The following is a 26,064-nucleotide window of genomic DNA, read 5'->3' on the forward strand; positions in this document are numbered from 1 at the left end:
TGACTAAACACAATCTAAGCTTGATCTCTTCCTCACTCTCCCTTTCCCTGTTTATTTAATCCCAGTTAATTTCACTGTATCCACCATGGCCACCATGGCCTACTCCTAAAACTGTTGCTGCTCCTTCTTCTGCTGCCACTACAATACTATGGGCCATCAGTATTTATTTTGCTGCTGTTTATTGCAGTTTGGTCTGGTCTGTTTAATAGCACCCAGCCCCAAACTTATCAGACCAGTGCGTACCAATAACCATCTTCACCAAACTACAACCTGCTGTAAAAGAGGCGGAATTGGCTGAACTATTATTTTCTAAAGTGGACATTTGGAGATAAATGGGAAGTGTCTTAATTAGACATTGTTTCCCCCTCTGATATTAAACAGACACCACACCTCTCTTCAACTCACAACCAGGTCTGGTGGAGAGGGGAGAGACAAAGGGAACGAGTGTGTTTTTATCACCTGCTTTATTTATCTCCTCACCCCATCGCTCAAAGTGTCCGTTCTGCTGGCAGCTCTGGCTGCCATTAGTCATGTCTGAGGGTGGCAAAGCGGAGAGCAGAGTGCCGTATTTATTTAAACAAAAGCAGCCCATCCATCCCAACGACTCAGAGGGAACATCCCCGTTCACTCCCATTCTGTTATTCAAAGTACTAGGGGCCTAAAGACCCCTGAAGACACCTCATATAAGTACCCATAAATGGGTAACAAACTGCTGCAGGCAAAACGGTTTAGCAATGTTCTGGATTTGTCTACCTTGGGAAAACTCAGATGAGACAGCAGGAAATCAAGGGCCTGAATCAAGTAAGTCAATCAACGGGGTGAAAAATGTCCTAAATGGACACCCCTGTTTTATTCCTCAAAGGACTGGGGGGAAAACTGGAGACAACTCTAATTACTCCATAAATTACAACATAAACCAGCAATAAAACGTCGCAGGCCAAAAGGGGGTCTAGTGTGGTGTTCCCCACGTTAGGGAACACATTGGTGAGACAGAATAGAAAAGAATGGAGGGACACAAATCAAATAAGTCACTGGTGGAAGATAAAATGTAGGTACGCACACACACACACATGGACACACACGGACACACACACTAACACTCACAGACACGCAGACGCACACACACACATACATGGACACACATAGTCATATTGTGCTAGGAGGCTAGCAATCAGACAGACCGACAGTGTAATTGGATGAGGGCTGACTCTCTTACGTAAGATGACACTTCAGTAGGCTAGAGCAGCCCCATATAGTATAATATTGCCACGTTCCAATGACACCCTATTCCCTACAAACTTTTGACCATAGCCCAATGGGCCCTAGCCAAATGTAATGCACTATTTAAAGGACAGGGTGCCATTTTGGAGGCAGGCTATATACTCCGTCACAGAGACACACACAAAACACCACAACTACTAAGTAAAAAAAAAGGTGAAATAGGTGAAATAATAGGCGAAATAATTTAAACCATGTTGGTGCAACCCCTAAGTCTTCTAAAGGAGGAAAGACGAGAGCAACATTCAAAGATGGATCATATTAATGAGTTAATGTATCTAAAACATAAGGCAACATTGGAATTGAAATCCTGCTTGATAAAGCCCCCCCCCACAAAACCATAGTACACTGGTAACAGGCTAATTGGTCGTTGATGTCCTTGGCAGATCATCACAGATGGGTCTGAATGAACACATTAGATGGCTCCATGAGGCTTGTGATTATTAATTCACTGTTTCTATATCATTTTGTAGCACTCTGTAACACGCGCACGAGCACGCACGCACGCAATCACACACGCACGCACACACACACACACACACACACACACACACACACACACACACACACACACACACACACACACACACACACACACACACACACACACACACACACACACACACACACACACACACACACACACACACTTCCCATTCAGTAGCTTGTCAGTTGATTGACCTTCATCTACTAATGAGTGTCAATGATAGCATTAAACTGTTCCAAAATCTAAGCAGTTATGAGAGGAAGTGATCTGTGGGTGGTGATTGTCTTAGCTCTGGGGGAAACACTATGTGTGTGTGTGTGTGTGTGTGTGTGTGTGTGTGTGTTTGAGTGTGTGTGTGTGTGTGTATGTGTGTGCGTTTGAGTGTGTGTGTTAGCTCCGAGGGAAAACGCTGAGGTCAGCACATTAGCTAGCTACTTCACTATCTGTGGTGCACGCCAAGGATCCCAACATAATATAGGACTGATTAGACAGCATGCTATAGCATTGGGTTGAAGAGAATCCTTTGGGACAAAACACATGAAGTACTATGTTATTCAAGAACGAATACAATGACAAGCCCATGTATTTTCTTCCCCATAACAAATGTCATTGTTCTATACCAGAATTGTGTGAAAATATATTCATACAATGGCTTTAGTTGATATACAGTGCCTTGCAAAATAATTCAAACCCCTTTTTGTTGCATTGCAACCTGTAATTTAAATAGATTTTTATTTGAATTTCATGTAATGGACATACACCAAATAGTCTAAATGTCTTAACTGAAATGAAAAAATTTACTTATAAAAAAAAACTACAAAATAAAAAATGGAAAAGTGGTGCGTGCATATGGATTCAACCCCTTTGCTACAAAGCCCCTAAATCAGATCTGGTGCAACCAATTACCTTCAGAAGTCACATATTTGGTTAAATAAAGTCCACCTGTGTTCAATCTAAGTGTCACATGATCTGTCACATGATCTCAGTATATATACACCTGTTCTGAAACACCCCAGAGTCTGCAATACCATTAAGCAAGGGGCACCACCAAGCAAACGGCACTATGAAGACCTATGAAGACCTAAGACTATGAAGAATGGCAAGAAAAAAGCCATTGCTTTTAAAGACAAAAGATACATGTTTGGAGTTCGCCAAAAGCCATGTGGGAGACTCCCCAAACATATGGAAGAAGATACTATGGTCAGATGAGACTAAAATGGAGTTTTATGGCAATCAAGGAAAACACTATGTCTGGCGCAAACCCAACACCTCTCATCACCCCGAGAACACCATCCCAGCAGCATCATGCTGGGGGGATATTTTTCATCGGCAGGGACTAGGAAACTGGTCAGAATTGAATGATTGATGGATGGCGCTAAATACCGGGAAATTCTTGAGGGAAACCTGTTTCAGTCTTCCGGAGATTTGAGACTGGGACGGAGGTTCACCTTGCAGCAGGACAATGACCCTAAGCATACTGCTAAAGCAACACTCAAGTGGTTTAAGGGGAAATATTATACCATTTATTGTAATGGCCTAGTCAAAGCCCAGACCTCAATCCAATTGAGAATCTGTGGTATGACTTAAAGATTGCTGTACACCAGCAGAACCCATCCAACTTGAAGGAACTGGTGCAGTTTTGCCTTGAATAATGGGCAAAACCCCCAGTGGCTAGACGTGCTAAGCTTTTAGAGACATACCCCAAGAGACTTGCAGCTATAATTGCTGCAAAGGTGGCTCTACAAAGTATTGACTTCTGGGGGGGTGAATAGTTACACAGGCTCAGGTTTTCTGCTTTTTTGTCTTATTTCTTGTTTGTTTCACAATAAAAAGAATTTGGATCTTCAAAGTGGCAGGCATGCTGTATAAATCAAATGATACAAACCTCCCAAAAATCAATTTTAATTCCAGGTTGTAAGACAACAAAATAGGAAAAATGCAAAGGAGGGGGTGAATACTTTTGCAAGACTCTATATGGTAAATAGATAACACATAATAGTATATTGTATAGCTAGCTGTATGCTGCTACCAGTAAATGACAATGAGTGGGGAGGGTTTGTCTCTCTCCAGGCTTAGTGACCGGAGATGACAGGCAGTGTGACTCCTGGTGAGAGAAGCTCATAGGAGGGCAGTCACATAGAACAGAACAGCAGTCAGACACAGAGGCCTTAGAGACATGTTCACCTTGCATCTCTTCTCTGAAAACCGCCCCTTTAACCAGTCGACCTTCTCCACTATGAATGCATCAGGGTAACACACACACTCGGACTCCCGGGTGGCGCAGCGGTATAAGGCACTGCATCTCAGTTGAAGTGGCGTCACTACAGTCCCTGGTTTGAATCGAGGCTGTTTCACATCTGGCCATGATTGGGTGTCCCACACAATTGGCCCAGCGATGTCTGGGTTTGGCCGGGGCAGGCTGTCATTGTAAATAAGAATTTGTTCTTAACTGACTTGCCTATTTAAATAAATAAAATAAAAATAAAAACAAAATACTCACAAGGACCAACACGCACACACACCTGCACACACTTCTCAACTTGCTCTTAGAGGCCCTTCTGCAGTGCTACATTGACATTTCTCATTTTCTAAGCACATTTCCCTTCCTTGAATGCACATTTATTTGAAACATGTATGATTCATAGTCAGTCTGGAGGAGGTTTGTTAGGCAGCTCTGCTTATATATCATGTATATAATCAATACTTATACAATAATACACAGTTAACAATTAGCTGCATTTTATATGCAAGACCCTTGGGAATTGGCTGCATTTTGTTTATAACAAAGATAAAGCTGTGTTAGTAGCTGGGGGTTGCTGCAACGATGCTAAGGTATTGAGCAGATTACTGCAATGTTTTTAACTAGTGTTGTAATTGTGTTTTCACAATTTCTACAAATTTAAATTGATAATGTCTGTGACATAGGGAGAGGTTGTAGGAGGTGCTAGTTGATAATGTCTGTGACATAGGGAGAGGTTGTAGGAGGTGCTAGTTGGTAATGGCTGTGACAGGGAGAGGTTGTAGGAGGCGCTAGTTGGTCATGTCTGTGACAAAGGGAGAGGTTGTAGGAGGTGCTAGTTGGTAATGGCTGTGACATAAGGAGAGGTTGTAGGAGGTGCTAGTTGGTCATGTCTGTGACAAAGGGAGAGGTTGTAGGAGGCGCTAGTTGGTAATGTCTATGACATAAGGAGAGGTTGTAGGAGGTGCTAGTTGGTAATGTCTGTGACATAAGGAGAGGTAGTAGGAGGTGCTAGTTGGTAATGGCTGTGACAAAGGGAGAGGTAGTAGGAGGTGCTAGTTGGTAATGGCTGTGACAAAGGGAGAGGTAGTAGGAGGTGCTAGTTGGTAATGGCTGTGACAAAGGGAGAGGCAGTAGGAGGTGCTAGTTGGTAATGGCTGTGACAAAGGAGAGGTTGTAGGAGGTGGTAGTTGGTAATGTCTGTGACATAGAGAGAGGTTGTAGGAGGTGCTAGTTGGTAATGTCTGTGACATAGGGAGAGGCAGTAGGAGGTGCTAGTTGGTAATGTCTGTGACATAGGGAGAGGTTGTAGGAGGTGCTAGTTGGTAATGTCTGTGACATAGGGAGAGGCAGTAGGAGGTGCTAGTTGGTAATGTCTGTGACATGTGACATAGGGAGTGGTTGTAGGAGGTGCTAGTTGGTCATGTCTGTGACATAGGGAGAGGTAGTAGGAGGTGCTAGTTGGTAATGGCTGTGACAAAGGGAGAGGCAGTAGGAGGTGCTAGTTGGTAATGGCTGTGACAAAGGGAGAGGTTGTAGGAGGTGGTAGTTGGTAATGTCTGTGACAAAGGGAGAGGTTGTAGGAGGTGGTAGGGGTGGTGTAAGATTAAATATTTGGTTTGACCTTTACTGATGTGTAATAGCACAGAGAGACAAAACAGATTAGGCTAAAAGAAAATCAGATTGATAATGTTTAGGACTATATAGAAAGGCAGGGGTTAGTGACTGAGGGCTATGGATACAAGGTCAACCACTTGGAGTAGTACAAAGAGCATGTCATCGTAGACGCCATCAGTGGTTTTTGAACGTTCTAATGAATTGATTGTTAGCTGAACATTCTTTGATTCTCATTGATTGGCTAATTCCAATGCTCTCAATGCAGTTGGAGTGAAGATGTAATGTACATTCAGTTACAATACTTACCTATTCAGCTGAGAGAGCAGTGGTCTGATACAGTATTCTATGTTCAAATCAAATCAAATCAAATCAAATTTTATTTGTCACATACACATGGTTAGCAGATGTTAATGCGAGTGTAGCGAAATGCTTGTGCTTCTAGTTCCGACAATGCAGTAATAACGAGCAAGTAATCTAACTAACAATTCCAAAAAAAACTACTGTCATACACAGTGTAAGGGGATAAAGAATATGTACATAAGGATATATGAATGAGTGATGGTACGGAGCAGCATAGGCAAGATACAGTAGATGATATCGAGTACAGTATATACATATGAGATAAGTATGTAAACCAAGTGGCATAGTTAAAGTGGCTAGTGATACATGTATTACATAAGGATGCAGTCGATGATATAGAGTACAGTATCAACGTATGCATATGAGATGAACAGTGTAGGGTAAGTAACATTATATAAGGTAACATTGTTTAAAGTGGCTAGTGATATATTTACATCATTTCCCATCGATTCCCATGATTAAAGTGGCTGGAGTAGAGTCAGTGTCATTGACAGTGTGTTGGCAGTAGCCACTCAATGTTAGTGGTGGCTGTTTAACAGTCTGATGGCCTTGAGATAGAAGCTGTTTTTCAGTCTCTCGGTCCCAGCTTTGATGCACCTGTACTGACCTCGCCTTCTGGATGGCAGCGGGGTGAACAGGCAGTGGCTCGGGTGGTTGATGTCCTTGATGATCTTTATGGCCTTCCTGTAGCATCGGGTGGTGTAGGTGTCTTGGAGGGCAGGTAGTTTGCCCCCGGTGATGCGTTGTGCAGACCTCACTACCCTCTGGAGAGCCTTACGGTTGAGGGCGGTGCAGTTGCCATACCAGGCGGTGATACAGCCCGCCAGGATGCTCTCGATTGTGCATCTGTAGAAGTTTGTGAGTGCTTTTGGTGACAGGCCGAATTTCTTCAGCCTCCTGAGGTTGAAGAGGCGCTGCTGCGCCTTCCCCACGATGCTGTCTGTGTGAGTGGACCAATTCAGTTTGTCTGTGATGTGTATGCCGAGGAACTTAAAACTTGCTACCCTCTCCACTACTGTTCCATCGATGTGGATGGGGGTGTTCCCTCTGCTGTTTCCTGAAGTCCACAATCATCTCCTTAGTTTTGTTGACGTTGAGTGTGAGGTTATTTTCCTGACACCACACTCCGAGGGCCCTCACCTCCTCCCTGTAGGCCGTCTCGTCGTTGTTGGTAATCAAGCCTACCACTGTTGTGTCGTCCGCAAACTTGATGATTGAGTTGGAGGCGTGCATGGCCACGCAGTCGTGGGTGAACAGGGTGTACAGGAGAGGGCTCAGAACGCACCCTTGTGGGGCCCCAGTGTTGAGGATCAGCGGGGAGGAGATGTTGTTGCCTACCCTCACCACCTGGGGGCGGCCCGTCAGGAAGTCCAGTACCCAGTTGCACAGGGCGGGGTCGAGACCCAGGGTCTCGAGCTTGATGACGAGCTTGGAGGGTACTATGGTGTTGAATGCCGAGCTGTAGTCGATGAACAGCATTCTCACATAGGTATTCCTCTTGTCCAGATGGGTTAGGGCAGTGTGCAGTGTGGTTGAGATTGCATCGTCTGTGGACCTATTTGGGTTTATCTTTATGTGGTGTCTACAGTGTGCAGTATCTGTTTATATTTACAGTCTATTCAGAATCAAATCCAATTTCGTTAGTCACATGCGCCGAATACAACAGGTGTAGAACTTACAGTGAGATGCTGAATACAACAGGTGTAGAACTTACAGTGAGATGCCGAATACAACAGGTGTAGAACTTACAGTGAGATGCCGAATACAACAGGTGTAGAACTTACAGTGAGATGCTGAATACAACAGGTGTAGAACTTACAGTGAGATGCTGAATACAACAGGTGTAGAACTTACAGTGAGATGCTGAATACAACAGGTGTAGAACTTACAGTGAAATGCTGAATACAACAGGTGTAGTAGAACTTACAGTGAGATGCTGAATACAACAGGTGTAGTAGAACTTACAGTGAGATGCTGAATACAACAGGTGTAGTAGAACTTACAGTGAGATGCTGAATACAACAGGTGTAGAACTTACAGTGAGATGCTGAATACAACAGGTGTAGAACTTACAGTGAGATGCTGAATACAACAGGTGTAGAACTTACAGTGAGATGCTGAATACAACAGGTGTAGAACTTACAGTGAGATGCTGAATACAACAGGTGTAGAACTTACAGTGAGATGCTGAATACAACAGGTGTAGAACTTACAGTGAGATGCTGAATACAACAGGTGTAGAACTCACAGTGAGATGCTGAATACAACAGGTGTAGAACTTACAGTGAGATGCTGAATACAACAGGTGTAGAACTTACAGTGAGATGCTGAATACAACAGGTGTAGAACTTACAGTGAGATGCCGAATACAACAGGTGTAGAACTTACAGTGAGATGCCGAATACAACAGGTGTAGAACTTACAGTGAGATGCTGAATACAACAGGTGTAGAACTTACAGTGAGATGCTGAATACAACAGGTGTAGAACTTACAGTGAGATGCTGAATACAACAGGTGTAGAACTTACAGTGAGATGCTGAATACAACAGGTGTAGAACTTACAGTGAGATGCTGAATACAACAGGTGTAGAACTTACAGTGAGATGCTTACTTACGAGCCCCTAACCAACAATGCAGTTAAAACAAATATGGATAAGAATAAGAGATAAAATGCATTTACACCTGTGAGCAAATATGGACATGGATGGCGTTCATGTGTAACACAGTATTATTCTGTTATAATGAAACAATTTGAAACAGAAAAGTAGGACAGGCGCATCAGCAGCAGTTTCTTTCCTGACTGCCGAATCCACTGGCTTTTGTCAAGATTTATAAAGATAACGCCTCATACACAGATTAGAGATTAAAGACAATTACAGACCACTGTCTGATCTTCCACTGTGGATTGCATGCTGCTGCTATGGTTCACAGGCCTGGACTCATTTTAGGAGGGGAAGAAAATATTTACACTTGATCAATATTTATGAAATGGAAAGGAATAATAACATTGGGATTTACTTGCTTGGATTATTATCTCTTGCTCGCTCTCTCTCTTTGTGTCTCTCTCTCTCTTTGTGTCTCTCTCTCTCTCTCTCTCTCTCTCTTTGTCTCTCTCTCTCTTTCTCTCTCTCTCTTACTGGCAGGAAGCCTGGAAGAATGATGTGCCTCTTGCTTGCACTCTCTCTCTCTTTGTGTCTCTCTCGCTCTTTGTGTGTCTCTCTCTCTTTGTCTCTTGCTCTCTCTCTCTCTATTTGTGTCTCTTGCTCACTCTCTCTCTCTCTCTTTGTAACTCTCTCTCTCTTTGTGTCTTTCTCTCTCTCTTTGTGTCTCTCTCTCTGTCTCTCTCTTTGTGTCTCTCTCTCTGTCTCTCTCTTTGTCTCTCTCTCTCTCTCTTCTCTCTCTCTCTCTCTTTGTGTGTCTCTCTCTCTGTCTCTCTCTTTGTGTCTCTCTCTCTGTCTCTCTCTTTGTCTCTCTCTCTCTCTTCTCTCTCTCTCTCTCTTTGTGTCTTTCTCTCTCTCTTTGTGTCTCTCTCTCTGTCTCTCTCTTTGTATCTCTCTCTCTGTCTCTCTCTGTCTCTCTCTCTCTCTCTCTCTTCTCTCTCTCTCTCTCTTTTTGTGTCTCTCTCTCTGTCTCTCTCTTTGTGTCTCTCTCTCTCTGTCTCTCTCTTTGTCTCTCTCTCTGTCTCTCTCTTTGTCTCTCTCTCTCTCTTCTCTCTCTCTCTCTTTGTGTCTTTCTCTCTCTCTTTGTGTCTCTCTCTCTGTCTCTCTCTTTGTGTCTCTCTCTCTGTCTCTCTCTTTGTCTCTCTCTCTCTCTTCTCTCTCTCTCTCTTTGTGTGTCTCTCTCTCTCTTACTGGCAGGAAGGCTGTAAGCGAGGATGATGTCTGGGTTGATTTCTCCATCCCTTTGTGGACTGAAAGAAACAGTCTGGGACACTGACGGACTGGGTAGGGATGGGGAGAGGCTGTGTCTATTTCGGGCGTCCCAATGCCTACATGCATTTCCTAGAAACTAGGCCATCGTTTGATATTGTGGGGGTGTGTGAGTCCCGGAAGCCTTGAACGCTAACCCACACATGCAATAGAATGGGAAATATATCCCTGAAAATCCCATTTACATCTGGACAACATTGCTGTCTTCTCCTCTGTGGCACGAAGCACTGGGGAGCCAATTAGCCAAGCTCGGGTTCCACCCAATACCCAATCAGAGAGAGGAGTCAAGGCTCTACATAATATCCGATCAGAGGGAGCCAGGAAAATGACTTGCCTGTATATAGATTATATTGTGTAGACTACTTGGCCCTGTTTACAATGTTCTTCATTCCTAGATTTGTTTTGATTGCAGAGTATTGCACTTGCTTGTTTATCAAAGGGGATGTCTTGTTCAATTGTTAATAGCCATGCCAACACACTGTTTTGAATATGTTTGCAGTAAAATATATAATATGAAGGTAGCCCCAACAGCTGTGTATCAATCCACTGTGAACGCAGGAAGTAAATACTACCATTCCTCTTTTGACATTAAGGATGTCATTTTGGATAATACTTTAAGTGGCCGAAGACACTGTGTTATTCTGAATACTTTTAGAAACTCCCAAATGTTTCCCTAGAAAAACAACCTCCTCCTAATCTCCAGCTTTTGAAGGAACCTCAACTATCAACACATTTTCTCCCTGCTTTCACACAAATCACCACTAGTTGTGCAAAACAATACGACACACATTTATGGGCAATTGAAGAGTGAATAAACAAATCCTGAAAGGTTGTGATGTGAATTAAATGACCGCCTATTATCTTGTTATTATGTCTGTGAATGTCAGCCAGACAGTATGTGAGGCAGAGCCCTTCCTCTGACTTGATTATTTGGTCTGTGGCTGATCTGGCATTAGACCTCCTTCAAGCCCAGTGCACATATACCCAAGGGGTGAACTCTAAACCTATTCCCTGGTCCATCAATTTGGCATGAAAGCGATTCAGTGTTCACTGCTCCACCAAAATCACTTTATTTTGTCCCAAGACAAGCAATCACTTCATAGCCTCAAAACAACAACTTCAACCGCAACGGGCTTGGTTTTCATTGGCCTCTCTTCTTTTTTATTTCTCTTTTATTTGTTATTTTGTGCATGGAGGCAGAAAACGCTGTGCCCTATGAGCATGGAGGCAGAAAACGCTGTGCCCTATGAACATGGAGGCAGAAAACGCTGTGCCCTATGAACATGGAGGCAGAAAACGCTGTGCCCTATGAGCATGGAGGCAGAAAACGCTGTGCCCTATGAACATGGAGGCAGAAAACGCTGTGCCCTATGAACATGGAGGCAGAAAACGCTGTGCCCTATGAACATGGAGGCAGAAAACGCAAGGCCTTATTAGCATGGAGGCAGAAAACGCTGTGCCCTATGAGCATGGAGGCAGAAAACGCTGTGCCCTATGAACATGGAGGCAGAAAACGCTGTGCCCTATGAACATGGAGGCAGAAAACGCTGTGCCCTATGAGCATGGAGGCAGAAAACGCTGTGCCCTATGAACATGGAGGCAGAAAACGCTGTGCCCTATGAACATGGAGGCAGAAAACGCTGTGCCCTATGAACATGGAGGCAGAAAACGCAAGGCCTTATTAGCATGGAGGCAGAAAACGCTGTGCCCTATGAGCATGGATACAGAAAACGCTGTGCCCTATGAACATGGAGGCAGAAAACGCTGTGCCCTATGAGCATGGATGCAGAAAACGCTGTGCCCTATGAGCATGGAGGCAGAAAACGCTGTGCCCTATGAGCATGGAGGCAGAAAACGCTGTGCCCTATGAGCATGGAGGCAGAAAACGCTGTGCCCTATGAGCATGGAGGCAGAAAACGCTGTGCCCTATGAGCATGGAGGCAGAAAACGCTGTGCCCTATGAGCATGGAGGCAGAAAACGCTGTGCCCTATGAGCATGGAGGCAGAAAACGCTGTGCCCTATGAGCATGGATGCAGAAAACGCTGTGCCCTATGAGCATGGAGGCAGAAAACGCTGTGCCCTATGAGCATGGATGCAGAAAACGCTGTGCCATATGAGCATGGATGCAGAAAACGCTGTGCCCTATGAGCATGGATACAGAAAACGCTGTGCCCTATGAGCATGGAGGCAGAAAACGCTGTGCCCTATGAGCATGGAGGCAGAAAACGCTGTGCCCTATGAGCATGGAGGCAGAAAACGCTGTGCCCTATGAGCATGGAGGCAGAAAACGCTGTGCCCTATGAGCATGGATGCAGAAAACACTGTGCCCTATGAACATGGAGGCAGAAAACGCTGTGCCCTATGAGCATGGAGGCAGAAAACGCTGTGCCCTATGAGCATGGAGGCAGAAAACGCTGTGCCCTATGAGCATGGAGGCAGAAAACGCTGTGCCCTATGAGCATGGAGGCAGAAAACGCTGTGCCCTATGAGCATGGATGCAGAAAACGCTGTGCCCTATGAACATGGAGGCAGAAAACGCTGTGCCCTATGAACATGGAGGCAGAAAACGCTGTGCCCTATGAGCATGGAGGCAGAAAACGCTGTGCCCTATGAACATGGAGGCAGAAAACGCTGTGCCCTATGAGCATGGAGGCAGAAAACGCTGTACCCTATGAGCATGGAGGCAGAAAACGCTGTGCCCTATGAGCATGGATGCAGAAAACGCTGTGCCCTATGAACATGGAGGCAGAAAACGCTGTGCCCTATGAACATGGATGCAGAAAACGCTGTGCCCTATGAGCATGGAGGCAGAAAACGCTGTGCCCTATGAGCATGGAGGCAGAAAACGCTGTGCCCTATGAGCATGGATGCAGAAAACGCTGTGCCCTATGAACATGGAGGCAGAAAACGCTGTGCCCTATGAGCATGGAGGCAGAAAACGCTGTGCCCTATGAACATGGAGGCAGAAAACGCTGTGCCCTATGAGCATGGAGGCAGAAAACGCTGTGCCCTATGAGCATGGATACAGAAAACGCTGTGCCCTATGAGCATGGAGGCAGAAAACGCTGTGCCCTATGAGCATGGAGGCAGAAAACGCTGTGCCCTATGAGCATGGATGCAGAAAACGCTGTGCCCTATGAGCATGGAGGCAGAAAACGCTGTGCCCTATGAGCATGGATGCAGAAAACGCTGTGCCCTATGAACATGGAGGCAGAAAACGCTGTGCCCTATGAGCATGGAGGCAGAAAACGCTGTGCCCTATGAGCATGGAGGCAGAAAACGCTGTGCCCTATGAGCATGGAGGCAGAAAACGCTGTGCCCTATGAGCATGGATGCAGAAAACGCTGTGCCCTATGAACATGGAGGCAGAAAACGCTGTGCCCTATGAACATGGAGGCAGAAAACGCTGTGCCCTATGAGCATGGAGGCAGAAAACGCTGTGCCCTATGAGCATGGAGGCAGAAAACGCTGTGCCCTATGAGCATGGAGGCAGAAAACGCTGTGCCCTATGTTTTCCAAGATGGCGTAGCAGTAAGTCGTCCTGTCTCGTCGTGTCCCTGTATATATCGTCTATTTTTCGTTTTTTTCATATTTTTCTTCAAAAAGATTTTGCTAAACCTAAGCTTCCAAATACTCTCCTGCAACCCGCCTCACCCAATGTAGCTATTTTTCCTAAAGTATTTATATTTACTTCGGGACCGGAACCCCTCAACTGAAGCTAGCCGGCTAACCACCAGCTATGCTAGCGGTCTTCAGCTAACCGGTCATCAGCTAAGCTAACCTTTAGCTCGGAAAGCTCTCGCCAGCTCGAACAATGCGACTCTAACCAGAGCATAACGGACCTATTTATTTTTTCATCCCCGGATTCATCCCTGGATTCCCACCGCAAACGGAACATTTCAGCTGGATCTTCACAACTAGCTATCTAGCTAAACCGCAACCCCGGATGATTACTCCTGGCTAGCGCTTCCACCCACTTAGCGTGAAGCTAGCCCGGCCAGCGCACCTGTACCACCACCGTAGCATACTCCTGGGCTACAATACCCGGGCCCACGACCGGTCTATCGATGTCACCGCATGAAGAGGAATAAACAGACTCACCCCATCGCGACGTCCCCTAAAGGCCAACTCTCTAGCCCTCGCTATCTCCCTGCTTGCTAAACTCGGCCTGCTAACTGCTAGCTTGTCTAGCCCCGGTCCGCTAACTGCTACCTTGTTTAGCCCGGGCCTACGAACTGTTAGCTTGTTAGCACAGGCCTGCTAACTGCTAGCTTGTCTAGCCCGGGCCTACGAACTGTTAGCTTGTTAGCACAGGCCTGCTAACTGCTAGTTTGTCTAGCCCGGGCCTACGAACTGTTAGCTTGTTAGCACAGGCCTGCTAACCGTCTGAATCGCCGCGTCCCAAACACTCACCGGACCCATATTTACTTTCTATCTCTTCTTGATTTTTAATCTGTTTATACCTTTCCGGAAACCTGCCTCACCCAATGTGATACGGAATCGCTATTATTTTTAATTTTTAGAACACACTCAAGAACCTCCAGAAGCTAACCAGCTAACTAGCTACAAGCTATTTAGTCATTGTTAACTTTTTTTTCAACCTAGATAACACTCGCCAGTCCAGCTTCCCTGCCCCATCCACCGCTGCCCCCTGGACACTGAACTCTTGGCTACATAGCTGATGCACGCTGGACTGTCCATTAATCACGGTACTCCATTCTGCTTGTTTATGTTTTATCTGTCGGCCCCGTTGCCTAGTCAACGCCATTTTACCTGCTGTTGTTGTGCTAGCTGATTAGCTGTTGTCTCACCTACTGTTTAAGCTAGCTTTCCCAATTCAACACCTGTGATTACTGTATGCCTCGCTGTATGTCTCTCTCAAATGTCAATATGCCTTGTATACTGTTGCTCAGGTTAGTTATCATTGTTCTAGTTCACAATGGAGCCCCTAGTTCTACTCTTCATACCCCTGATAACTCCTTTGTCCCACCTCCCACACATGCGGTGACCTCACCCATTACAACCAGCATGTCCAGAGACACAACCTCTCTCATCATCACCCAGTGCCTGGGCTTACCCCCGCTGTACCCGCACCCCACCATACCCCTGTCTGCGCACTATGCCCTGAATATATTCTACCATGCCCAGAAACCTGCTCCTCTTATTCTCTGTCCCCAACGCTCTAGGCGACCAGTTTTGATAGCCTTTAGCCGCACCCTCATACTACTCCTTCTCTGTTCCGCGGGTGATGTGGAGGTAAACCCAGGCCCTGCATGTCCCCAGGCACCCTCATTTGTTGACTTCTGTGATCGAAAAAGCCTTGGTTTCATGCATGTCAACATCAGAAGCCTCCTCCCTAAGTTTGTTTTACTCACTGCTCTAGCACACTCTGCTAACCCTGATGTCCTTGCTGTGTCTGAATCCTGGCTCAGGAAGGCCACCAAAATTCAGAGATTCCCATACCCAACTATAACATCTTCCGTCAAGATAGAACTGCTAAAGGGGGAGGAGTTGCAGTCTACTGCAGAGATAGCCTGCAAAGTAATGTCATACTTTCCAGGTCCATACCCAAACAGTTCGAACTACTAATTTTGAAAATTACTCTCTCCAGAAATAAGTCTCTCACTGTTGCCGCCTGCTACCGACCCCCTCAGCTCCCAGCTGTGCCCTGGACACCATTTGTGAATTGATCGCCCCCATCTAGCCTCAGAGTTTGTTCTGTTAGGTGACCTAAACTGGGATATGCTTAACACCCCGCCAGTCCTACAATCTAAGCTAGATGCCCTCAATCTCACACAAATCATCAAGGAACCCACCAGGTACAACCCTAACTCTGTAAACAAGGGCACCCTCATAGACGTCATCCTGACCAACTGGCCCTCCAAATACACCTCCGCTGTCTTCAACCAGGATCTCAGCGATCACTGCCTCATTGCCTATATCCGCTACGGAGCCGCAGTCAAACGACCACCCCTCATCACTGTCAAACGCTCCCTAAAACACTTCTGTGAGCAGGCCTTTCTAATCGACCTGGCCCGGGTATCCTGGAAGGACATTGACCTCATCCCGTCAGTTGAGGATGCCTGGTCATTCTTTAAAAGTAACTTCCTTACCATTTTAGATAAGCATGCTCCGTTCAAAAAATGCAGAACTAAGAACAGATACAGTCCTTGGTTCACCCCAGACCTGACTGCCCTCGACCAGCACAAAAACATCCTGTGGCGGACTGCAATAGCATCGAATAGTCCCCAGGATATGCAACTGTTCAGGGAAGTCCGGAACCAAAACACGCAGTCAGTCAGGAAAGCTAAGGCCAGCTTCTTCAGGCAGAAGTTTGCATCCTGTAGCTCCAACTCCAAAAAGTTCTGGGACACTGTGAAGTCCATGGAGAACAAGAGCACCTCCTCCCAGCTGCCCACTGCATTGAGGCTAGGTAACACGGTCACCACCGATAAATCCATGATTATCGAAAACTTCAATAAGCATTTCTCAACGGCTGGCCATGCCTTCCGCCTGGCTACTCCAACCTCGGCCAACAGCTCTGCCCCCCGGCAGCTCCTCGCCCAAGCCTCTCCAGGTTCTCCTTTACCCAAATCCAGATAGCAGATGTTCTGAAAGAGCTGCAAAACCTGGACCCGTACAAATCAGCAGGGCTTGACAATCTGGACCCCCTATTTCTGAAACTTTCCGCCGCCATTGTCGCAACCCCTATTACCAGCCTGTTCAACCTCTCTTTCATATCGTCTGAGATCCCCAAGGATTGGAAAGCTGCCGCAGTCATCCCCCTCTTCAAAGGGGGAGACACCCTGGACCCAAACTGTTACAGACCTATATCCATCCTGCCCTGCCTATCTAAGGTCTTCGAAAGCCAAGTCAACAAACAGGTCACTGACCATCTCGAATCCCACCGTACCTTCTCCGCTGTGCAATCTGGTTTCCGAGCCGGTCACGGGTGCACCTCAGCAACACTCAAGGTACTAAACGATATCATAACCGCCATCGATAAAAGACAGTACTGTGCAGCCGTCTTCATTGACCTTGCCAAGGCTTTCGACTCTGTCAATCACCATATTCTTATCGACAGACTCAGTAGCCTCGGTTTTTCGGATGACTGCCTTGCCTGGTTCACCAATTACTTTGCAGACAGAGTTCAGTGTGTCAAATCGGAGGGCATGCTGTCCGGTCCTCTGGCAGTCTCCATGGGGGTGCCACAGGGTTCAATTCTCGGGCCGACTCTTTTCTCTGTAGATATCAATGACGTTGCTCTTGCTGCGGGCGATTCCCTGATCCACCTCTACGCAGACGACACCATTCTATATACTTTCGGCCCGTCATTGGACACTGTGCTATCTAACCTCCAAACAAGCTTCAATGCCATACAACACTCCTTCCGTGGCCTCCAACTGCTCTTAAACGCTAGTAAAACCAAATGCATGCTTTTCAACCGATCGCTGCCTGCACCCGCATGCCCGACTAGCATCACCACCCTGGATGGTTCCGACCTTGAATATGTGGACATCTATAAGTACCTAGGTGTCTGGCTAGACTGCAAACTCTCCTTCCAGACTCATATCAAACATCTCCAATCGAAAATCAAATCAAGAGTCGGCTTTCTATTCCGCAACAAAGCCTCCTTCACTCACGCCGCCAAGCTTACCCTAGTAAAACTGACTATCCTTCCGATCCTCGACTTCGGCGATGTCATCTACAAAATGGCTTCCAACACTCTACTCAGCAAACTGGATGCAGTCTATCACAGTGCCATCCGTTTTGTCACTAAAGCACCTTATACCACCCACCACTGCGACCTGTATGCTCTGTTCGGCTGGCCCTCGTTACATATTCGTCGCCAGACCCACTGGCTCCAGGTCATCTACAAATCCATGCTAGGTAAAGCTCCGCCTTATCTCAGTTCACTGGTCACGATGGCAACACCCATCCGTAGCACGCGCTCCAGCAGGTGTATCTCACTGATCATCCCTAAAGCCAACACCTCATTTGGCCGCCTTTCGTTCCAGTACTCTGCTGCCTGTGACTGGAACGAATTGCAAAAATCGCTGAAGTTGGAGACTTTTATCTCCCTCACCAACTTCAAACATCAGCTATCTGAGCAGCTAACCGATCGCTGCTGCTGTACATAGTCTATTGGTAAATAGCCCACCCATTTTCACCTACCTCATCCCCATACTGTTTTTATTTATTTACTTGCTCTTTTGCACACCAATATCTCTATCTGTACATGACCATCTGATCATTTATCACTCCAGTGTTAATCTGCAAAATTGTAATTATTCGCCTACCTCCTCATGCCTTTTGCACACATTGTATATAGACTCCCCCCTTTGTTTTCTACTGTGTTATTGACTTGTTAATTGTTTATTCCATGTGTAACTCTGTGTTGTCTGCTCACACTGCTATGCTTTATCTTGGCCAGGTCGCAGTTGCAAATGAGAACTTGTTCTCAACTGGCCTACCTGGTTAAATAAAGGTGAAATAAAAATAAATTTAAAAAAGGCAGAAAACGCTGTGCCCTATGAACATGGAGGCAGAAAACGCTGTGCCCTATGAGCATGGAGGCAGAAAACGCTGTGCCCTATGAACATGGAGGCAGAAAATGCTGTGCCCTATGAGCATGGAGGCAGAAAACGCTGTGCCCTATGAGCATGGAGGCAGAAAACGCTGTGCCCTATGAGCATGGAGGCAGAAAACGCTGTGCCCTATGAGCATGGAGGCAGAAAACGCCCTATGCAGCATCATGTGTATTTCTTCACTACAACAGCACTTCAGGGGGCCACATAGTGGTGTCTCTCCTTGGCCAGACACACACAAAAGGAACTTTAGAGACGTAGGAGCCAGTCACCCCATCTTTCCCTATACACAGTGACCTAAATGATTCCTGGTCATACTGTCTAGTCTGTATGTCTGCACGGAATCCAGCTTCCAATAGAACTGTTAGAGTCAATCAGAAGCAATAAGCTTCATTTTTCAAAGAACATTTCTTTAGATGACAAGAAAACAAACATACATAACAATCAGGACAAATAATTTTAATCCATTCTTACATTGGATTATAAAAATGTACCTGCATGTGTTCATTTACACAACAATGAATTATATACCATACTTCACATGTCTGTGTCTCCAGATGGAGAGAGTATTAATAGGCCTACAGTGTATTATCAGTCATGCTTCTAGATGTAATATGTCACACTTGATTTCAGCATATTGTCACGTTCTGACCGTTACTTTCCTTTGTTTTGTTTTTATTTAGTATGGTCAGGGTGTGGGCAGTCTATGTTTTGTGTTCCTATGTTTTTCTATTTCTGTGTTCGGCCTAGTGGTTCTCAATGGTTCTCAATCAGAGGCCGGTGTCGTTAGTTGTCTCTGATTGAGAATCATACTTAGGTAGCCTGGGTTTCACTGTTGGTTTGTGGGTGTTTGTTTCCGTGTTTGTGGCCACACGGTACTGTTTCGGTTTGGTATTTTCACGTATTTGTTTATTGTTTTTGTATTTCATTAGTGTTCAGTGCTTGTCTTATTAAAATCGTCATGAACACGAACCACGCCGCATCTTGGTCCGATCCTTACTTCTCTTCAGATGAAGAGGAGGAAATCAGCCATTACATATGTCTAGCAGTGTCATAGCAGACATTGCATTAACAGTGATTTTACGTTAGGCTGGTGGTGGAAGACATGTTTCACCCTTGGTTATTGAACAGCTAACACCAGAAAACTCATAATATTTGGACAGTTATGAGAACATATTGTGTTGTTGGGTTACATACAGTATAATGCACTGTATGTCAAATACACTACATGACCAAACGTATGTGGACACCTGCTTGTCGAACATCTCATTCCAAATTTGTGGGCATTAATATGGATTTGGTCCCCCTTTGCTGCTATAACAGCCTCTACTCTTCGGGGAAGGCTTTCCACGAGATGCTGGAACATTGCTGTTGGGGCTTGGTTCCATTCAGCCACAAGAGTATTAGTGAGGTTGGACAATTAGATCTGGCTCACAGTCGGCATTCCAATTCATCCAAAAGGTGTTTGATGAGGTGGAGGTCAGGGTTCTGTGCAGGCCAGTCAAGTTCTTCCAGACCGATCTCGACAAACCATTTCTGCATGGACCTTGCTTTGTGCACGGGGGCATTGTCATGCTGAAACAGGAAAGGACCTTCCCCAAACTTTTGCCACACACTTTTGCACAGAATCATCCAGAATGTTGTTGTATACTGCAGTGTTACTATTTCCCTTTAATGGAACGAAGGGGCCAAGCACATACATCACCCATGTCATACCCTGACCTAACCAAAACAATAAAGAAAACAAAGAATACTCAGGTTAGGGCGTGACAAGTTGGCACTATGTATTGGGGCAGATAGCATTTTCCTGTCATTCGCCAAACCCAGATTCGTCCGTCGGACTGCCAGATGGTGAAGCGTGATTCATCACTCCAGAGAACGCGTTTCCACTGCTCCAGAGTCCAGTGGCGGTGAGCTTTACACCACTCCAGCCAACTCTTGGCATTGCACATGGTGATCATGTGCCTTGACACATCAACAGGATAATTGCTTTTTGGTGCACCAGAAGTACATTAGTTTCCAATGGAACACTGCGTTTTTCTTGCAGAATTGCATTGCAGAGGCAGTTGCAATGCTTTCTCTGCGGTGCATATGTTGGATTTATCGAATGTATGTGTCAAACTGTATGTCTAGACGGCTTGACAAATGGTAGCAGAAGGAGAATTTTAAACTTTTGTTGCACACATATCCAGATGATGCTGCGTGCCATTTTGCGCAATGACGCTTTAGGTTTGATCGAGGCATTAGGCTTGTGTGTGGCTGCTCGGCCATGGAAACCCATTTCATGAAGCTCCCGAGTTCTTGTGCTGACTCTTGTGCGGACGTTGCTTCCAGAGTCAGTTTGGAACTCGGTAGTGAGTGTCGCAAACCAGGACAGACCATTTTTACCCACTACGCACTTCAGTTCTCGGCGGTCCTGTTCTGTGAGCATGTGTGGCCTCACAACTTCCCGGCTGTGCCTTTGTTGCTACTAGACATTTCACTTCACAATACTGGGCCAGCTCTTGCAGGGCAGAAATTTGACAAACTGACTTGTTGGAAAGGTGGCATCCTATGAAGGTGCCACATTGAAAGTCACTGAGCTCTTCAGTAAGGCCATTCTCCTACCAATGTTTGTCTATGGAGACTGCATGGTGGTGTGCTCGATTTTATACACCTGTCAGCAATGGGTGTGGCTGAAAGAGCAGAAGCCACATATTTGAAGGGGTGTCTACATGCTTTTATTTATATAGTGTACATGCATAGACTTTTCAAATGGCTTGAGGTCATAACGAGATATTTTCATCATTGAAAAAGGAAAACATACAACCACAAAAAGAGTAAAAAAAGAGTCCAAACTGGACAGTTTAATCTCAATCTCTTCATTCAAAGACCCAATCATGGACACTTTTACTGACAGTTGTGGCTGCTTTGCGTGATATATTGTTGTCTCTACCTTCTTGCCCTTTGTGTTGTCTGTGCCCAATAATCTTTATACCCTGTTTAGTGCTGCTACCATGTTGTGCTGCTGCCATGTTGTGTTGCTACCATGTTGTTGTCATGTTGTGTTGATACCATGCTTTGTTGTCATGTGTTGCTGCCATGCTATGTTCTTGTCTTAGGTCTATCTTTATGTAGTGTTGTGTTGTCTCTCTTGTTGTGATGTGTGTTTTGTCCAGCCTCCGTCCCCGAAAGATTCCTTTTGCCTTTTGGTAGGCCATCATTGGAAATAATAAATTGTTCTTAACTGGCTTGCCTAGTTTAAGGTTAAATAAATAAATTGTGCTTTTCTTGGTCTTTGTCATGTTAACAAACATAGGAGTTGGCTATACATCACAGACAGATCTCAGACCAGGCTCACAGACCAGGATATACAACACAAACAGATCTCAGACCAGGCTCATAGACCAAGATATACAGCACAGACATACAGTATCTCAGACCAGGCTCACAGACAGATCCCAGACCAGGCTCACAGACAGATCCCAGATCAGGCTCACAGACAGATCCCAGATCAGGCTCACAGACAGATCCCAGATCAGGCTCACAGACAGATCTCAGACCAGGCTCACAGACAGATCTCAGACCAGGCTCACAGACAGATCTCAGACCAGGCTCACAGACAGATCTCAGACCAGGCTCACAGACAGATCCCAGACCAGGCTCACAGACAGATCTCAGACCAGGCTCACAGACAGATCTCAGACCAGGCTCACAGACAGATCCCAGATCAGGCTCACAGACAGATCCCAGATCAGGCTCACAGACAGATCCCAAATCAGGCTCACAAACAGATCTCAGACCAGGCTCATAGACCAAGATATACAGCACAGACATACAGTATCTCAGAACAGGCTCACAGACAGATCTCAGACCAGGCTCACAGACAGATCCCAGACCAGGCTCACAGACAGATCCCAAATCAGGCTCACAGACAGATCCCAGATCAGGCTCACAGACAGATCCCAGACCAGGCTCACAGACAGATCCCAGACCAGGCTCACAGACAGATCTCAGACCAGGCTCACAGACAGATCTCAGACCAGGCTCACAGACAGATCTTAGACCAGGCTCACAGACAGATCTCAGACCAGGATAAGACACATAACAAGAACACATAATGTCAGGTCTTAATTATTGGCACCCTTTAGACAGATGAAACATTTTAGACCTGGCTGTACAGAGAATAAGAAGACCAGAAGGTTTGGGCCCTGCCCTATGCAGTCCTCTGCTCCAGCCCAGCCTCTCCAACCCAATGTGTTTTGTGTGTATAAGTACTGTATATTGGTGAGACAAAGCAGAAGACAAATGTCTCGTAAATAATAATGCTAAAGTATATCTTATCTTAAGTTCTGAGTTCTCCTACCTGATGAGGTTCCCGTGGCGTCGTCTGCTTCACTTTCCTACTGGATGCCGTCGTCGTGGTGATCTCCATAATGGAGGTGGACGTCTCCGACCGGTTGCCCGTGTTGGCACTGGACTGTGGCGTGATGGAAGAGGGCGACTCTCCCACCAGTCTCACGCTCCCCTGGATGCGGATGTTAGGATCTCCTTCAGTGGCCATGTTGAACACCTTCAGCCCGTTATAGTAGAGGCCTGAGAGCTGGCCCTGAAACGAGCGACTCCTGTCCCTGTCCCAGCCACCTATCTGTATGGTGGTCTGGCTGTTGAAGATAGTGAGCTGCCGACCTGTGGGAAAACAATATTACATATATACAAGAATGTATGTTGGATGGAACGTGGACGGACTCTGCCACCACTAACTCCCTACTTGTAGTCAAAACAGAAATAAAAAATAAAGCGTGATGAAAAATAATTGCGCATAGGAACACAGATTATTTGCCCAGTTGGCTAATGAGTTGCGATAAATTACCCATTGCTAGAGGCAAGCCTCTCATAGTAATTTATTGCGGTTAGAATGATGGGATGGAACCACACAGACTCAAAGGGAGAAATAATAAAGCAAAAAGTTGTGGTAAATCAATGTACTGCAGCTTTGCTAAAAGGACAATCGAGTCAATTTAACTGAGGGTAGGTGTGTAAATCTAGTATTACTTGACAGCATTGAGCTAAACTGCAATTTATTTATTCCTTGAAATAATAGGAAAATATTAGAAGTGTGAGTTTTTATATGTGATGGAATTTAAAAAGGGACAGTTTGTCTGTGGGAAATTGCCTGTGGAGAAAATAGAGTTGACAGATGTGTCATTTTACAGGCTCCAATTATCCTCTTTGAATAGCTTGACACTTGAATTTCTTTGAAAACACTCACCACTTTAAAAAACTGTATGATTATATAGAAGTTTTAAGTTTCATTATGATAATAAAAAACATCATTCATAGTTATAGTATGTATAGAAGTTGAGTTTCATTACTATATTTAGCATACATTTCTAAAGTTAAAACTATATTTAACATACGTTTCAAATGTTTTCCCAAAGGTACAATTATTAATTTGACTTTTATCATCATCCCAAGACCGCCTTTTAGCAAGAAGTGAATGCAACTTAAAATGTAAACTGAGTTTTGTAATATGAGGGACATAACAAAAGTGTCATTGCTGACAGTAAAATAAAAGGGAACATGAAAACTGAAACAGAACACATCAAAATGACAAATAATCATGGTGGGAGACACAACTTGGTTTCTAGAAACATACAGAAAGGCATGCACTCAAACATTAGAGTTTTATGATACATTGCCTTGATATTCATTCCCTATACATATTTACAATATCTGTTAAAGGGACTCACTTTCTTTATGCCAATTAATATTGCACTCTATTTATCATTTAAATGTATTGCAGTTGAATCAGTATGATCCATTATAAACAACCACATACATGTATATATGTGTATAAAATACAACACTACAAATGTCAACTGAATGTAATTTAACTGGACCTTTTTTAGTTGATCATTTAGGTATCAAATGACAACAATGTTATAATAATTTATATACATTTTAACAGTGTTGATATTACTTCAGGAAATAGTTAGATTTATGTTTACAGTCCCTTTAACCTGAAGCTGACATCTCTAAAAAGAAAGTGTGCAATGTTACTAGCTAGCTACATTTAACTATTTTTAATTTATTTAGTTTTATTGAAGTTTTACTGAACATTAATTTTTTTAAGGTTTATTGGTTACAAAAAGTATTACTGGGTTATGATCAAATTATTTTAATTTGAAGTTTTAATCAATGTTTTTACCTTTGTCGAGTAGCCATTCGTCAACTACTCGACCAAGTCGATATGGGATTCGCTGTCTAGCAATCGCCAGGCGTTCGTTATCATTGTTGCCTTTAAAGTTTAAAGAGACATTTCAGTGGTTAAAGTCTGTAAAGTCAAAGGTTAAATGTCAATACTTAATTCTTGAGCTATAACAACTGCCACAAAGTTTTTAATACGTTTTAGACGTTTAAAATAAACAAAAAGTTACCTACAACATTTCATCGACCCAACTTCACTTACTCAAATCATTTAATTTTTATTTTAGCCAACCAATTATTCCTATATTAATTGAGAATTAGCTCGCTGAAGTTACAACTAGGTTAATAGAGTTATGTTAATGTATAAACCAAAACCAAATCACAAATTTAAACATTTTCATAACATAAGTCTTGCCAAAATGATTTCCAAAACACATTTCTTTTTCTTGCTTTCTTTTTGGCAGACATTTTAGCTAGTTATACATTCCCAGAATTTATTGTTTGTGAAAAACATTCAACCTTTTGCACACAGTTTATGGTTTAGAGTACATAACAAAGTACATACATATATAGCACATCCCATCCCCATTTAAACAAGTTGACTAATAACCAGGTGACAAGCTAACAACACATCATCAATCAACATAGGCATTTCAAAAATCAAAGAAACAACATATGTAGGTGTCAAAATAGGTGCACACATACTGGAACACTATTCCAATAGCAGTGAAGGCTTTGACACTAAGAGTCAGGGTAGTGACACCGAAGGCTTTGACAACAGAAACACTAAGAGTCAGGGTAGTGACACTGAAGGCTTTGACAAAAGAAACACTAAGAGTCAGGGTAGTGACACTGAAGGCTTTGACAAAAGAATCACTAAGAGTCAGGGTAGTGACACTGAAGGCTTTGAATATAGAAACACTAAGAGTCAGGGTAGTGACACTGAAGGCTTTGACAATAGAAACACTAAGAGTCAGGGTAATGACGCTGAAGGCTTTGACAACAGAAACACTAAGAGTCAGGGTAATGACGCTGACGGCTTTGACAATAGAAACACTAAGAGTCAGGGTAATGACGCTGAAGGCTTTGACAATAGAAACACTAAGAGTCAGGGTGACAATGAAACACTAAGAGTCAGGGTAATGACGGCTTTGACAATAGAAACACTAAGAGTCAGGGTAATGACGCTGACGGCTTTGACAATAGAAACACTAAGAGTCAGGGTAATGACGCTGACGGCTTTGACAATAGAAACACTAAGAGTCAGGGTAATGATGATGAAGGCTTTGACAATAGAAACACTAAGAGTCAGGGTAGTGACACTGAAGGCTTTGACCATGGCTACACTAAGAGTCAGGGTAGTGACACTGAAGGC

The 26,064-nt window shown here is 44.6% G+C and overlaps 1 protein-coding gene across 7 annotated transcripts in view; it reads right to left on the bottom strand.

Annotated features, from left to right (window-relative positions):
- The window catches only part of LOC112260173 (neurexin-1a), a 495,882-nt gene that overhangs the window by 98,779 nt on the left and 371,039 nt on the right, over positions 1 to 26,064 (bottom strand). For 4 of the 7 annotated variants that reach the window (XM_042327447.1, XM_042327443.1, XM_024435100.1 and 1 more), the window contains 2 exons: positions 24,691 to 24,780; positions 22,846 to 23,168 (listed from right to left, as the gene is read on the bottom strand). In XM_042327447.1, coding sequence (XP_042183381.1) covers positions 22,846 to 23,168; positions 24,691 to 24,780 — 413 coding nt within the window. The remainder of the gene's footprint in view (positions 1 to 22,845; positions 23,169 to 24,690; positions 24,781 to 26,064) is intronic. The other 3 variants (XM_042327452.1, XM_024435108.1, XM_024435126.2) reach the window with 1 other exon arrangement.

Source organism: Oncorhynchus tshawytscha, linkage group LG01 (assembly GCF_018296145.1).
Source record: "Oncorhynchus tshawytscha isolate Ot180627B linkage group LG01, Otsh_v2.0, whole genome shotgun sequence".
Classification (NCBI taxonomy): domain Eukaryota; kingdom Metazoa; phylum Chordata; class Actinopteri; order Salmoniformes; family Salmonidae; genus Oncorhynchus; species Oncorhynchus tshawytscha.